Here is a 16,193-nt window from a genome sequence, read left to right on the forward strand (position 1 = left end):
ACAGAGCACACATACACACAACAGAATATGAGGCATCTGTAAGGAAGCATGAAACCATGCAGCTCCCTGCACCACCAGTGGGACTGGAGGGTACTGGGTTAAGCAAAATTATTCAGAGGCAGAACAAATAAAGCATGATCTCACTCAACTATGGAACAATGAGCCAAAATAAGAACAGACACGGTACTGAGCAATGGCAAACCCTTGACGTGGAATACAGAACCAATGACCAAACAGGAATCAGGGAAAACCAGACGAGAGATGTAGAAACAGTGGTGGAGGGTCACAGGCACTGTGGTGGTGGGACAGGTAGTAAAATTTTATATAAATACTATAAATTTTAACATCATTGAAACATCCTGAACTAATGAACTAAATCAGTATATAAATTAGAAAAAAATAAATGCAAATTGTGATAGAGCACTTATTTTTTAAAAAGAAATAAAATTTTAAATGTCCTTTTTTGCAAAAATATAGTCCAAAAGTTAGAAAAAATAAAACAGTTAAGAAGCATATGCATTTTGGGGCTCGAGAGACCGTACATTGGCTAGGGCTGACCTTACAGTGGCTGACCTGGATTTGACCCCCCGCATCATCCCCCCCCCCATCTGCCTCTTGCACAAGAATGTGCCTGAGATGACGGTGTCCCATTGCTGGGCAGCATGAGTTTGGGGAAAGTTACCAGTGCTGGCATGTGTGAGGGGAAGGGGGAGGGGGAAGGGGAGGGACAGAAAGGGTGGGTGAGTGCATCCAGGCTCCCAAGGCACCCAGAGACCAAAGCTGTAGGTTAACAAGAGCTGTGCTTGCCATTTCTCCTGGGGTTTCTAAAGTGTTAAGTGAGAATGCACTTGAGTTTGAAATCACATTCCATCATGGAAATGCGAAACATATAGTTCCCAGAGCAGCAATTTGGGCGAAAATAAGGGAACAACCAGAGACACCCAAGGCTGACTGATGGGGTGCAGGGGGGCCTGATTGTTATAGTTTTCTGGTGCAGATTCACTCAGAAGTGGGTGAATATGGCCCTGCCCCCCTTTGAGGGTGCCAAATGGACAACCCAGGAGCGTGAGCAAGTACACTGTCCCCACTAAATATAAGCAGATATGCTTTAACTCCCAGTTTTTACAAGCACTGTAAACCCATTGCTCATCGATTTGCTCGAGTGGGCACCAGTAATGTCTCTATTGTGAGACTTGTTGTTACTGTTTTTGGCATATCGAATACACCACAGGGAGCTTGCCAGGCTCTCACATGCGGGCGAGATACTCTCAGTTACTTGCTGGGCTCTCTGAGAAGGATAGAGGAATCGAACCTGGGTCAGCCGCATGCAAGCAAATGCCCTACCCTCTGTGCTATCGCTCCAGTCCACTTTTTACAAACAAACTGCAATTTATAGAACAGAAAGCCTAGAAATTAGTCTTCAGTGTGTCTTTCCTGCTCTGTGCCAGATTTCCCAATTCACACAGGGTGTTTGAACGTCAGAACACTTTCCATTCTCTAGTTAAGAACACAAGAGAAAATCTAATGCATGTCTTTCTTTCTTTCTTTCTTTCTTTCTTTCTTTCTTTCTTTCTTTCTTTCTTTCTTTCTTTCTTTCTTTCTTTCTTTCTTTCTTTCTTTCTTTCTTTCTTTCTTTCTTTCTTTCTTTCTCTCTCTTTCTTTCTTTCACTTTTTGGGTCACACCCAGCAATGCTCAGGTATTACTCCTGGCTTTGCACTCAGGAATTACTCCTAGTGATGCTCAGGGGACCATATGGGATGTTAGGAATTGAACCCGGGTTGGCCACGTGTAAGGCAAATGCCCTACTCACTGTATTATCGATCCAGCCCCCAATGTATTTCTAAAAATAGAAACAAAACCAACAACCCCAGATGTACAGAAACATATCAAATGCTTAACTTGGTAAGTAAGTACTAAATCTTACCAGACTTTACTACTTAAAAATTAGCGGTAATTTCAGCAAAGATTATAAGAAGTGATGAAATTACAAACTAAAAAAAGTTAAGAATAATGAATGGTATATATAAAATACAACTGGGGCTGGAGCAATAGCACAGTGGTGAGGGCATTTGCCTTGCATTCGGCTGACCTGAGTTCGAATCCCAGCATCCCATATGGTACCCTGAGCACCGCCGGGGTAATTCCCGAGTGCAGAGCCAGGAGTAACCCCTGTGTATTGCTGGGTGTGACTCAAAAAGCAAACAACAAAACAAAACAAAAACAAAAATCAACTGACAGAGATTCAATTATACAAGATGTCAATGTTCAGATAAAGATGAAATACATCACCTTTCATTTTATTAATGTTAATCTCATTAATGTTAACATATTAATACTGTGGGGACAAAATTGCATAACAAATTGAATAATTATTGTCACATCCAGCGTAATTCACAAAGTGAGACCTACAATAACTGTTTATCTTAGTTTTAAAATTTTGCTCCTTAGTAATTTATCTCCATTAACACCCACTAATAATGATATTAGATAAAAACTCATGCTAAAACATACTGCTGTTGGGACCCTCTGCGCCTAAAGACTTTGATTCCAGAGACCTAACACATTCGGGCATCCAGCACAGCTTCTAATAGCCATGCACTGGGACTGCGAACTGGGCTGCAACTCTGTGCTGCCCGGGGGGTGGATCTTTCCTCCCCACCCTGTCTTCCTGCACGGAAAACGGCGGCGGCGGCAGCTTCCAAATGGCAGGCGCCATCTTCTAAGACTCCTAACCCAGAGGTATTAGATTCTTACACTTGGGGCTCCTAGGGAATCATGGGAAGTGGGTGTAACCGGCACGCCCTCGGCCCAGATAAATTCGGAGCTGCTGAGAGTGAAACAGACCCTCTGCGCCTAAAGACTTTGATTCCAGAGACTTCTTACAGCAATGCACTGGGACTGTGAACTGGGCTATGCAATTTCTGGCAGAATTTTCCCTGGACTTTATACAGAAATCCAAAACTTAACATCTATAATTGTCAGCAATGTGAAACGGTTCCTTTTTAACAGGTCTGACTTGGGGGGGGAAACTCCAAATAATAACAGTGAGTTTTTTTGAAATACTGAAGGTTATTAATGTAGCAGCCACTTCTCTGGACTGTGAACTAAGCAAAAGCCCCACGCCGGCCGAGAAGAGGAAATATCCCTCTTTCCAGGTTGTTTCCCATTTTCAGGGAGAAATGCGGCATGGCGTCTACCATACTAGGAGGCGCGGGAAGGGGGATGAGGGGGAAAAAAAAAGGAAAAGAAAAAAAAAACAGTTTTGTACTTGGAGCAGTGGGGCTACATATCTCTTCATTCTCAGCAACAGAAAACTAATTATCAAATGCTTCCTTGGTAGTAGGGCTGTCTTTCTTGGGTGGAAACTCCAACAACAATAGTGAGTTTGTGTTGAAATATGGAACGTAATCAAGGTAAAGAGAAAATGAAGTGAAATTCATCAGTTATACAGTTGGGGTGGGGGGACGGGGGTATACTGGGGTTTTTGGTGGTGGAATATGGGCACTGGTGAAGGGATGGGTGTTTGAATATTGTATAACTGAGACAAACCTGAGAACTTTGTAACTTTCCACATGGTGATTCAATAAAAAGTTAAAAAAAAATAAAACATACTGCTGTTTATGTGAGTTATTAATGTTGAGTTCTTGGTTTCAGTAATGTCTACAGCCACTTTGCATTGAGAAAAGGCCTTTCAGGATGAATAGTGATTTTTTTTTCCTCCCTCATTAGCACTGATTAAACATCATTGCTTTTAAATTTATGATGATTCCCTTTATTCATTTCATTCAATCCAAGAAGTACTGGCTAGAGAATTCTGACCCAGGATGGCTGGGTCAGAATAAACACGAGGAAGAAAAATCTTCAATGGCAATTTTTTTTCTTCAAAAGAGCAGACATAAAATTCATGAAATTTTACAGACTGTATAAACTATCTTCAAATCAAAAGTAGACCAGTAAGTTTGATTTTCTGTTCCCTAAAATTCTATTCTATTCTGCAAAACCAGAAACAGTTCTAATAATTTTAAAGGCTTTATTTTCCCTAAGGGAAAATCAGCGTAAGTATAAGGATTTTATAGTTCTAATACTGCAGAGGCTCATCTTTCAAGTGATTTTCTGGAAAAGACAAGTTGCAAATAAAATCATGCTCAATTCTAAGTTTACTGAGAACCTTTCATGCTGTTTTTCTCAGGGGTTGCTCCAGCAAACATTCCCACATCTGCGCCTGGAGCCCCTTCCTCATCATGTAACTGGATGAGGAAATGCAATGTTTTAAAGGGGGTGCCCAGGTCACCGATGGCCCCAGAGTAAGGGAGGAGAAGGGAAGAAACAGAATGAAGGGGAAGGGAAGAGGAGACAGACGGGAAGCAGGGGTCAAGGGTCAAAGATGTTGCTATGGAATGACAGCTCCATATCCAAACCAGCGTCCAAGACACTGAAGTCACGAGATCCAAACTCTCTTAAGGGATTCAGGAATGTGCCTGTCAAGAAGGCAGGCTGGGGCTGTGGGGAGCGGGAGCCTGGGAAGAGGAGGAGGGAGTGGACGCAAACGTTAGGACTGGTGATGGACACTGTATGTCAAATACCCAACTATGGATAACTCACAGTGCCTTAATAGATTTACAGGAGAAATGTGGCTGAAGAACACTGAAATTTAACTGAAAGACAAAGCAGCAAACCATGGAACCCGGAGAGAGAAAGGTAGTTTCTGGAGCGAGCCTCGTGACAGGAGCTGTGCAGGCTGTGGGGACTGGATGGAGCGGATGTGTGTCGTGTTCCCCAACGACCCTTGGTGAGTGGCATGTGCACAACCTATCCCCCCAGGACCCCTGCTGTATTTGGGTGCTAGAAAAAGACAGGCTCTAAGAAGGCAAAGTGTGACTTAGAACATTCTAGGAGCCCCACAGAAGAGTGATCTGAGAGCCAGCATCTAACAGCGGGCATCCTATGTCTGTGGCCTCCTGCAGGAGGGCTGGTGGCTGTCTGGGAAGGACACTGTGGGGGGACTGCGTCTGCTGGCCCAGGGCAGCGCCCAAGCAAAGCCCTCAAGATCTCCTGTGGGGAAAGGCGGGGCGTGAACATCCACCCGGGCCAACCAAGTCAGGGACCGCGTACAGAGCCTGCACTTCACGATCAGCTTCCTCCACGCAACAGCAGCATCTGGACAGCCCCCTGGGCACGAGTGGCAGGGCTGGGCAGAATGACAGTCCCCAGGCTTGAGCCTGACCACCACGGGCCCAGGCAAATGGAAACACCCTATGAGACACAGGTCTCCTTGGGGTGCTGGGCCCTCCACCCTCCTGGTCCCGAGTCCCCCAGCTGTGGCCTCCATCTGTTGGGCTGAGACATACAGTCAGGCGCCAGCAGCTCAGCTGTATGCTCTGGGCTGACACCATCCTCTCCACGCTCCCACAGACAGCTGACACAGTGGCCAGGATTACAGTTCCCAGCACAGGCCAGAGCTACACGGAATCGAGAGTACTGTGGGAGGCCCCCGGGCACAGCTCTGAGCACCACCCTGGTCCAAACACACATGGAGATGGAATATCATGTGTCCTAAAATACAGGAGGCAATTCTTAGGCCAGGGAGGTGGCTCAGTGGAAAAACCCACCTCAAAGCTACGATGGGGCTGGAGCGATAGCACAGTGGTAGGGCGTTTGCCTTGCATGCGGCTGACCTGGGTTCAATTCCCAGCATCCCATATGGCCCCCCGAGCACTGACAGGAGGAATTCCTGAGTGCAGAGCCAGAAGTAACCTTGGGAATTACCGGGTGTGACCCAAAAAGCTAAAAAAATAAAAATAAAAAAAATAAGAAGAATTAAGGTTTCGAAGTGATAGCACAGTGGGTAGGATGTTTGCCTTGCATGCGGCCGACCTGGGTTCAATCCCCGGCATCCCATGTGGTCCCCCAAGCACTGCCGGGAGTAACCCCTGAGTGCAGAGCCAGGAGTAACCCCTGAGCAATGCTGGGTGTGACCCAAAAAGAAAAAAAAAAGCCACGAGACCTGGAATCAATACCCAGCAGACAGAAAACGTGGATGAACCTTAAGGATATTATGCTAAATGACTCAATGAAAAAAGTCAGAGGAAGACTTTTCCCGGCTTCTGCCGCATCGGCCAACACTGCTGCTCTTCTCTCTTTGAGGTCTTCCTTTATTGCTTCTCTGCACAGCTTTGCGAGTTCAGATGTTAGCTTGTGATTGCCTGAGGCTCGCACCAAACCGTGTTGGCAAATGAGCTCGAAAGTTTCCGAAGACAGGAAACTGTTTGTGGCTTTCTCTCTCTCGGTGTTCCTTGCAGAATCATGGAGGTGCTGAACCAGTCAATTGTATTCCTCGTCGATGTTGTCAATGATGGCATCTTCCCATATTGTTGCAACAGTGAAAAGAGCTCCCAGTTGGTGGTCATTCTGGGAGTTCTCTTCTTAAACTTTGCAGCCCTTTCTCCCCGTTTGGTGAAGTAGAATTTCGCACGAAGGAGACGGTAGTCTGATCCCATTTGGAGTTTTGGGACAAAAGCAACATCGGTCAGGAAAACCATGGACTGAATATGATGTGGTCAATTTCGTTGTGGAAGTGGCCACTGGGAGACTCCCATGTCCAATGTTTAGATTCGGCCTTTTGGAACTGTGAGTTACCATGGATGGTCTTGGTCGACATGATGAACTCAGTCTCTAACTCTGTTTGTTCCATTCTAGGCCATGGGTCCCGATGTGGAGTTTTTCAGGAGATGTTCTCGGTTCTATCTTGGTGTTAAAATCACCAACAATGACCTTGTAGAGGGTGTGGTCTTCTTTATAGAACTTCTTCAGCTCCATGTAGAACTTCTCAATTTCTTTTTTGTCTTAGTTGGACGTTGGTGTGTAGACAACGAAGACAGAAACTGCTGGCAATGAGCCACATCTATTCAAACATAAGTGTCCGATTCGGGTTGTCAGGCGTTCGAACAAATCGATCCTCACAGCCAAGTTCATGTTGATGAGGACACCGACACCACCAATGCATCTACTATCACATGTTCCAAGGAACAGTTCTTCTCCAGTGTTGAAAATGGCGTGATATGATCAATGCCTTCTCATCTCAGTCAATCCAAAGATGTCATATTTGATCTCCTGCGCTTGCACCATCAGGTTCTTGATGGATGCTTCTGATGTGAGCATACGTGTGTTAAAAATGCATACAGTAATTTTAGTCCTTTTTCGTTTTGGCGGCCTAGTTCACCTCTGAGATTTTATCAGCCTCTCCCTTTTCATCCTTCTCAATGCTGCCATATTGGGGTCTCTTCCAGGGTCAGAGGAATGAGGCCCATTTTTGTTACTGTTTTTGGCACATTGAGTATGCCACGGGTAGCTTGCCAGGCTCTGTGGTGGGGGTGGCATGTTGTAATGATCTGCATGCTGACAAACACGCCACACACCTTGTTCATGGATGTGCTGCTCACAAACAGAAAGTACTGGCCAGATCAACAGAGTCAATGCAAGGAGTCCAGCCCTGTACCTGCCTGCACCTCTGGGCAGCACCTGTTAGTTCGCTCTTTGCCGGTTGGCACTGTTGTCACCCCCTCGCCACGATGAGGTGGTGAACCCTGGAGGGGGTCTGTGAAACCCAAGTTAAATAGTAAGGCCAGCGGCCTGGGTTATTAATCTCTACTGGAAAATGTTTCTAGAAAAGAAATAGACAGAAAATGTCTTCTTGGGGTGGGGGCTAGACAATCAGCCTAAACTTTAAAAGCATCTTTTTATATTCACAAAAAATAAGACAGGTACTATTGAGAGGAATAATTTGTATTGACTTTTTCAAAAACTTGCTTTATAATGATGAGTCAGGAACATCCCATATCTAAAAATATATAATCTCAAGCATTTCCTTAATCAACAGCATTATCACCTAATTTATTGAATGAACAGTGGCTCGTACTGCTCAGGGCTAAAGCCATTGGAATCCAGCCCTCCTAATATTCCTTCTTTTCTTTACCCTAGTCAAGGACTCTTCCCTAAACCACTTTGCCTCCTGCTGTGGAAATGGTTCATACCCTTCAAGGGTATGAACCAATCTCAAGAGGGGGATTGGCACTCAACCACTAGCCACAGTACAAAATGTCAGTAATGCAACACTGTCAGTCCTCACAGATGGAGCTCTTCCCATCAATCAGAGCACAGATGAGCCACACTTTAGGGATGACGTGATCCCAGGGTTCAGCCCCCAGCCAGTCATTAGCAGTGAGGATGCTGGGATGAAGTCCAGCATGGTGACACTGAGTGTCGTGATCAGGCGAGGCCCACTGTGTGTCCAGACGTGTCCTGACATCCTTCCGTCATGCTCCCTGCATTCTTCTGTCCTGCCTCATGTACAGGGCCACCTGGAGAGGCTGATTGCCGCTGATTCCGCCGGTGGGAAAAGCCTGGCCGAGAAAAGGGAAGCGACCTTGAAAAGATCCCACAGGAGCTGCTGGCAGTAAGGTCCTGGACAAGTCATCGATTTACCTGGAGTGTAAGTGGCACACCTGCTGCCGAGAAAGGAAACTGAGACAGGTAATATCTGAGGTGCATGTGAGCGCTGAATGACAACCAAGGAGGAGATGACAGCCACTGCCGATCCAACGAACTCCAGGAAGTTCCAGATCTTTAAAAATTCAGGCTTTTAAAAACTAGTCTAGAGACATTCAACAGAGAAGCAGCCAGGCGTTCTGGTGAGCAATGCGGCCGGACAATGCTCCGGACCCGAAACCAGGCCAACAACACTGGGGATCAAGACGGAGGAGGTGCAGCCACTACACCTTGTCCAGATGGAGCCCTGGCGACACTGAGCAGCAACTAACACGGCTCCGGGATGTGGGACTGGGACACATCCGAACCTCGAGGCCGCATTAGACCTTTTCTGAAAACTGAAAACATACAATCTTTTAATGGAAAACTAATTATCAAATGCTTCCTTAGTAGGGCTGTCTTTCTTGGGGGGAAACTCCAACAACAATAGTGAGTTTTGTGTTGAAATATGGAACGTAATCAAGGTAAAGAGAAAATGAAGTGAAATTCATCAGTTATACAGTTGGGGGTGGGGGCATACAGTTGGGGGTGGGGGCGGGGGCGGGGGATATACTGGGGATTTTTGTGGTGGAATATGGGCACTGGTGAAGGGATGGTGTTTGAATATTGTATAACTGAGACATAAACCTGAGAACTTAGTAACTTTCCACATGGTGATTAAAAAAAAAAAAATCTAGTCTAATGTTAACACAACTGAAATATTCGGAGATTCCACTTTTCCAAAGAATATTCCCCCACCCAGAAGGGCAGGAAAGAAGACAGACAGATACTCAAAATGTTCCACTCCTCTTCAGGTTAGCAGTCAAACTGTTGTTCTTCAGTGTCCCCAGTTCCTGTATATCCTGCATAGAAAGACTCTGCCCAGTCTCAGAGTCAACATTTTCATCCTTGGAAAGCAAAAATCTGTAAAAGCTCTAACACCAACTTCTGACTTCAAGCACAAAAATATTCCAGATTTAAATAGCATGACCATATTACTGTGGTGGGTAATATACTTCTTTTTCTGAGGTTAGCAAAGAATATTGCCATGTTCAAATTATAATCTGCTATTATGATCCATCAAATTTATATTCTCTCCTCGCCATCCAAATGAATAAATGGACTTTTCAGTCATCTTATATAGTGGCAAAACTCCTGTCATGACGCTGCTCCTGTGCTCAGCTCTCAGTAATACAAGTACAGGCTTTACTGGGAAATGCTGTGATGAGCGACCCCGGGTCTGGTCCCCAGCCATGGGTGTCTGACAGCAGTGCCGACTGTGGCCTTGGTGGCCCCTAAAACTGCTAGAGTCACTGAATAAAAAAAATTTTAAGGTACAAAAATTAATTTTATTGCATGTGTTTGACAAAAATGAGTAAGTCTCCATCCCTCTGATCTGAATGCTCGTGCGAGGCATGAAAGAGCAGAATCTCTGGAAACTCCACAGCTCTGCATGCGAAGGCTGGCGTTAATACGTGCCGGGCACCCAAGACCTGATGAGCAACAGCGAGTCCCAGGCGCAGTCAAGGGGATTCTGGTTTGGTGGCCCAGTAGGAAATGCTGAGTGATGAGTCACTGCAGTGGAACCGTGCCAGAACCGGCAGTGCTGGACAGGCTGACAAAGGGGAATGAGACTGTGCTAGTGAGTTCAGGTGGGCTGCCCAGGAGAGCGATGCTGTAAGGTGATGCATGTTGAAGGGCTGATGATGGAGTCAAGAAGGTCATTCACAGGTGTAGAAGGGACACGGCGGGGAGGGGACAACTGCTGGGGGGGGGGGCAGCACAAAGGACAAAAGCAAGATGGTCTGAGCGACAGCCCGGGAGGCGACAGAGGCCAGGCGTGTGTGAGGGTCCACCCAAGGGACATGCATGGCCTGAAGCAGAGTGGCAGGTAACTGTACCTGGCCTTAGTGAGAGGAGACTCAGAACAATAGTTCATAATGGAAGAAGCTAAACCAGCAGGCGCTACCGCAGTCCAGAGGAAAGGCGCTGCCATTAAAACCTGGTGCCTGCCGTGGTTATCACTCAGAGGGCATTCCGAGGACCAGGAATCAGCACTGAGGCCTGCAAGCATCAGCTCAGAGATTCCTAAGAAAGGACGGTGCAACAGCAATGCTTTCCGAAGTTTTCTACGTAACTGAGGCTAGGCTGGAGAGAGTACAGCTGCCAGCGTGACTGCCTTGCACTTGGCCAACCCGGGCTTGATCCCGAGCACTGTATATGGTTCCCTGAGCACCACGAGGAGTGATCCTTGAGCACTGAGCCAGGTATAAATCCTGAGCACTGCCGGGGGGGGGGGGAGTATGGTCCCGAAATAAAATAACAGGGCACACAGAACTTGTCCAAAGGGGGCTGGCGCAATAGCAGAGCAGGGGTGTGGCAGACCAGGGTCGTTTTATGCACACCACACATAGTCCCCCGAGCCCACCAGGAAATACCCCTGAGCAAAGCCAGAAGTAAGCCCAGAATACTGCCAGGGTTGGCCCCAAAACCAATGCATTTTTTTTTCTTTTTATCTGAAGGCCAGGTGTTAAACAACAGAACCAGAACCCCAATCCGTAGTTACTTGACTTCAAAACTAACTATAACATTGTCTTCAAATTAAAAATGTAACTAGAAAAAAGGTTTCTGAGAGCAAAGTTTTACACTGAGTGTAGTCAGTCAGAAGGAAAAGGGGGAGACACAGGATGGTCTCCTTCAAAGGCAGTGGCAGAGAGCCCGAAGCAGAACCTTGGGAGAAGGGAGCCACAGAGTGGAGTCTCTATGTCTGTGGGAAGGACGCTGGGGACCTGGGGAGGGCGGTGGGCGCTCTGGTGACAGGTGTCTTGCTGGGATGATCTAACAATACTGTAAAGCACAGTACCTCAAAATCGTTTTAAAGAGAAGTTGAATTAAATAATAAGATGAAATTCGAAAGGTCCAAGTGCATACCTATTTCAACGTATCGACTAGGCAGGTCCCTGACTTCGCCTGCATGCCGCTCCTTCACCGAGCAAATCTGGAATGGAAATTCACAGGTTATTTTTTTCATTCAATGGGAAACCTCATCACAGTGTATTCAACCTCTGATACTTTTCTTTAATTAGCCAGGGAGCACTGAAAACGGGAAGTTCACAATGACTTAAAAGACAAAATGAAGCCGCACCTACTGCGAGGATGAAGACATCCTCAGCAACCAGACCGTCGACATTCCCGAGAATGTGGACATCTCCCTCAAGGGCCGCACGGTCATCGTGAAGGGCCCCGAGGCACCCTGCGGAGGGACTTCAACCACATCAACGTGGAGCTCAGCCTCCTCGGCAAGAAGAAGAGGCTCCGGGTTGACAAATGGTGGGGGAATGGAAAGGAACTGGCTACGGTCCGCACCATGTGCAGCCATGTGCAGAACATGATCAAGGGGGTCCCACTGGGCTTCCGCTACAAGGTCTGTGTATGCCCATTTCCCTATCAACGTGGTTATTCAGGAGAATGGGTAGCTTGTTGAAATCTGAAATTTCCTGGGTGAAAAATACATCTGCAGGGTTCGTATGAGGTCAGGTGTTGCTTGTTCTGTCTCCCAGGCCCAAAAAGATGAGTTGATTCTTGAAGGAAATGACACTGAACTTGTATCAACTCAGCTGCTTTGATTCAGCAAGCCACAACAGTGAAAAACAAGGATATCTGAAAGTTTTTGGATGGTATCTATGTTTCTGAAAAAGGAACTGTACAGCAGGCCAATGAATAAAATCCAAGTTTTCTGCCTACAGAAAGCAGAACATCCAAGATGACTCTTTACATCTATTTGTGATAATTAGATGCAATAAAACTGTATGACTACCGGAAAAAAAAAAGACAAAATTAAGTTCAATGACATACTTTCAACAATCATTTACATTACTTTTCAAAAAAACCTTCTTCGAGGGCAAAAAAAGAGAAAAACTATAGTATAATTCAAACGTGTTTCTAATGAGCCATTCTCAGAAACTCTACTTAAGGGCTACTGTTATTTTTAAATATATTACGATCTGGAAGAATAAAATGACCCGGGCTGGAACAACAGCACAGTGGGTAGGGAGTTTGCCTTGCATACGGCCGACCCGGGTTCAATTCCCAGCATCCCATATGGTCCCCTGAGCACCACCAGGAGTAATTCCTGAGTGCAAAGCCAGGAGTAACCCCTGTGCATCGCTGGGTGTGACCCAAAAAGAAAAAAAAAAAAAGAAAAAAAGAAAATGACCAAAGGCTAATGCGGGTGACATCTGCATGAGGATTTATTTGGTTTGGTTAAATAGTAATATAGTTCTTTCACTGGTGCTAGATAATCCCCAGCGAAAGCAGCCCATGCTAATCTTCTTGCAAACATATTAAAGTCAATGCACTGTATCATTTCAATCAGGAGTTGACAGATTACAGAATGGCTTCTGGCCTATTTCTTACTTGTTTTTATGGCCTCTAAGCTAAGAACACTTTAGAGGAAAGGAAAGATGGGAAGAAGGAAAGAAGGAAGGGAGGGGAAGAAGAGGAAGGAAGGGGGGAGAGGAAGGAAGGAGCAACAAAACCAAATAGATCTTAAAAGGGCCAGACATGGTTCCCCAACCCTTGCCAGGAGTGATTCTCCGAGCACTAAGTCAGGAGCAAACCCCGAGCACCACTAATGTGCCACCACCTCCACAATTTTAATTTTTTTAAAACTACGTACAAATTGGATGGAGATATATATATATATATACACATATTCATATTTATCACCCACCCATACACATATTTGTGTGTTAATTTTTTGAGTGATAAGACTAAGGATCTATTTTCGTTTTCTTTGCTATATTTTCTAAGTAAATATATTCTATGTTTCAATAAAAAACAAGAAAATTTGATAGAGGTTCAGTCACTCAGGTAAAGTTAGTACCTACCCTCCCAATTTTAGTTAGAGATCAGTTTAGATAGCATTTATTGTGTTATTATATAACTGTTACTCTAAGTATAGCTACTACATGAAAAATCCTAAAATTCTGAAAAACTAACAGGGGAAAACAAATATCTGTAATCCTAGAACAAAACAAATACTTTTAACAATCCATCTTTTGGGGATTGGGAGATATTCTCTTAACTTTACAATACTACAGGTAATTTAATGCATCTTTTTAAATCCTTAAAAAACACAATTCACACAATTGTGAATACCGATATTCACTATTATGAATGTACTATGAATTAATCAAGCTCCATTTAGACACTCCTCTTTTTCCTTCTATCTATAGCTACTGCAAACAGGTGTATGCTTTTCTATCAAACTTTTGAACTTTTCCCCTTAAGATAAATTTCTAGAAGCAGATTAATAGGTCAATAGAAAAGTACAACTTTGTGAGGTTTTTTTTGTCTGTTTAAGACATACATTCAGGGGCTGGCGCGTACAGTGCGTGCAGCCTACACAATCTCTGGTCCCCAAGCCTCACCAGGAGTGACCCCGAAGCACAGAGTCTGAGTAAGCCCTGAGCACCGCAGCGTGTGCCCCAAACCAAAAATTTAACAGAAACACACATACCCAGTGCCTGCCAAGCAGCACAGTGAAAATATGAGAGCATTAGCTTTCTATGACACAGGACTTGAACCCATGGCTGAGGAGATACTCGAATTTCTGAACCAATATGCACCCCAGTCCTGAGTTACACTCTGGAAGGAGAAAGTCTTCCCTTGGGGAGACTCCAGGGCAGCAGGGGGTCGCAGCGGTTCAGGGTTCAGGGCACACGCAACTGCTGTGCTGGGAAGTGCCAGGGATGGAGCAGGGGTGGTGACTGACGGGACAAAGGGCTTCCCGCAGCAGGGACACGGGTCAGGAGCCACCGGCAGGGAGCTCAGGGCAATGTCCTTTGCCTGGGGAGCAGTTTGAGGGCACAGAGTGCTACAGCAGGAAGCAGAAGCGAGAGGGGGCCCGGGCACAGTCAGCATCCTCCAAGTAATGAGCACTCCTTGAGTGATTTAAGGAGGAAACCAACACGACTCACGCACAATCTAAAAAGAGCATTTGGCCTGCAGTGATGAAGACACGGCTAAGGAGGACAGGAGACTGGCAGGGTGGTATCGAGAAGTGAAGAGGCCAGAGAGACGGTCAGAGGATGTGACACTGATGGTAATTCCTAATCCCAAGTTATCCCTGAGATGCTCTTACCTGCCCTGAGCTAGAGAAGCGAATGCTGCCCGGAGCGGCCCATTGCCGCGTCGCTGGGGGGCAGGACATTGGCCCTGGCCTGAGGTCTGATCTCAGCGCCTGGCTCCCACAGGGGTGGGGAGAGCCTCAAGCTCTGCCCTAGGCTCCAGTGCAACCAAAGAGCAAACTCAGGATTTCCACAGCCCTTCACAGCGACAGGCAGGCCGCTGCCCACCAACTCGAGCTGACCTCGTCAAACTGCATCCTCTGCCACACTCTGCAGGCCCCATCAACTACACCAATGCTGTCTGGGGTCTCCCGTGCAGCAGGCCCCCACAGCAGGCTTCCCGGTTCCAGCCACCGCAGCTCTGATTTCAGTTCCTCCCAAGGCCACCTGTTCTTCTCTTTTCCCAGAGTACTTATACTCAAAATACATCCAGAATCCAATCATCCTTTGCCATCACCGCTGAGCTGCTCCAAGATGCCCCCAGCCATACACTGAGGTGGCCCCCTGCCCCCTCTCCTTCGCGTCCCCCGTGCTGTTCAGCTCCCCCCCAGAGTGAGCCTCTGAAGACCCACGTTTGCTCACCTCACTAAGGCCGCCACCCAAAGAATCTTCATGGACTTCTCACCTCACCCAAAGGAAAACCCAGCAAGACTTCACAAACCCTGTGCACCCTGACAGGCCTGCACCCCAACACACACACTACGCCCTTCTCTGTTTCCCTGCTGGCCTGATTTCCTGCCCTCGGCCTCTGCCTGTAGTCAGGAAAGGCCCTCTCCGAACCGTTCTCCCTCCACGCGCCTCTCCCGACCCTTTCACTCATCCTGCCGGCTGCTCCCGTCAGCGCAGCGCATTTACCCGCTTGTCTTATTCCCATCTTCCCTCAACGGCGGGTCCACGTGCAAAGGGACGGACTGCAGCCCTGCCCTTGTGTGTCTCCAACACGAGAGACTATCTGACACGGTGACAGAAGGAAGGAAACGGCCGGCTGGAGCGGCATACTCACACACGACGTGAGCTGTGGCTTCTCTCTCACAGCACTGCTCTACCCGAGGGGAAAGCGTGCCCTCTCTTTCCTCCTCTGAGGGGCACTCAGGGGACCCTGGGCTGAGACCTGCTCTAATTACTACCAGTGAAGCTAGAAGAGGCAGTATGCCTAGAGAACAGAAGAACTCCTAAGGAAGTAAAAGTGACATGAAATCTTGTCTGAATCCTTCCGTAAGCTGCAGGGTCACGGCATAGCACTAGAAACACGGGTTAAAGCAGCCGGGATCTGCCCACAGTCAAGAGCTGTGTTTCTCTGGGCCAGCTCCACAGCCCGAAGGCTGAGTGGCAGGAATTTTTTCACGGCACAACAGGAAAATGTGCTGACTGAAAACCAGCTTTAGTGGGCCCACATCAAGATGTGGCGTCCCGGGGCAGGTGTGGCATCCCGGGGTCCAGCTCTGTCTCTCAGCTTCTGCAGCTGCCAGCCTTCGGTGGGCACCAGGCCTCCCCTGCCGAGTGCCTCCCGGAGAGACGCCCAGATGTGAGCCCACCCA

At 46.9% G+C, this 16,193-nt stretch overlaps 1 protein-coding gene across 3 annotated transcripts in view; it reads right to left on the reverse strand.

Moving 5' to 3' along the window:
• VPS41 (VPS41 subunit of HOPS complex) overlaps window positions 1-16,193 on the reverse strand; it is a 189,487-nt gene that overhangs the window by 54,958 nt on the left and 118,336 nt on the right. For all 3 annotated transcript variants that reach the window (XM_055131907.1, XM_055131894.1, XM_055131900.1), the window contains one exon: window positions 11,456-11,522. In XM_055131907.1, the coding sequence (XP_054987882.1) occupies window positions 11,456-11,522 (67 nt within the window). The remainder of the gene's footprint in view (window positions 1-11,455; window positions 11,523-16,193) is intronic.

Source organism: Sorex araneus, chromosome 1 (genome assembly GCF_027595985.1).
Source record: "Sorex araneus isolate mSorAra2 chromosome 1, mSorAra2.pri, whole genome shotgun sequence".
NCBI classification, from domain to species: Eukaryota; Metazoa; Chordata; class Mammalia; order Eulipotyphla; family Soricidae; genus Sorex; species Sorex araneus.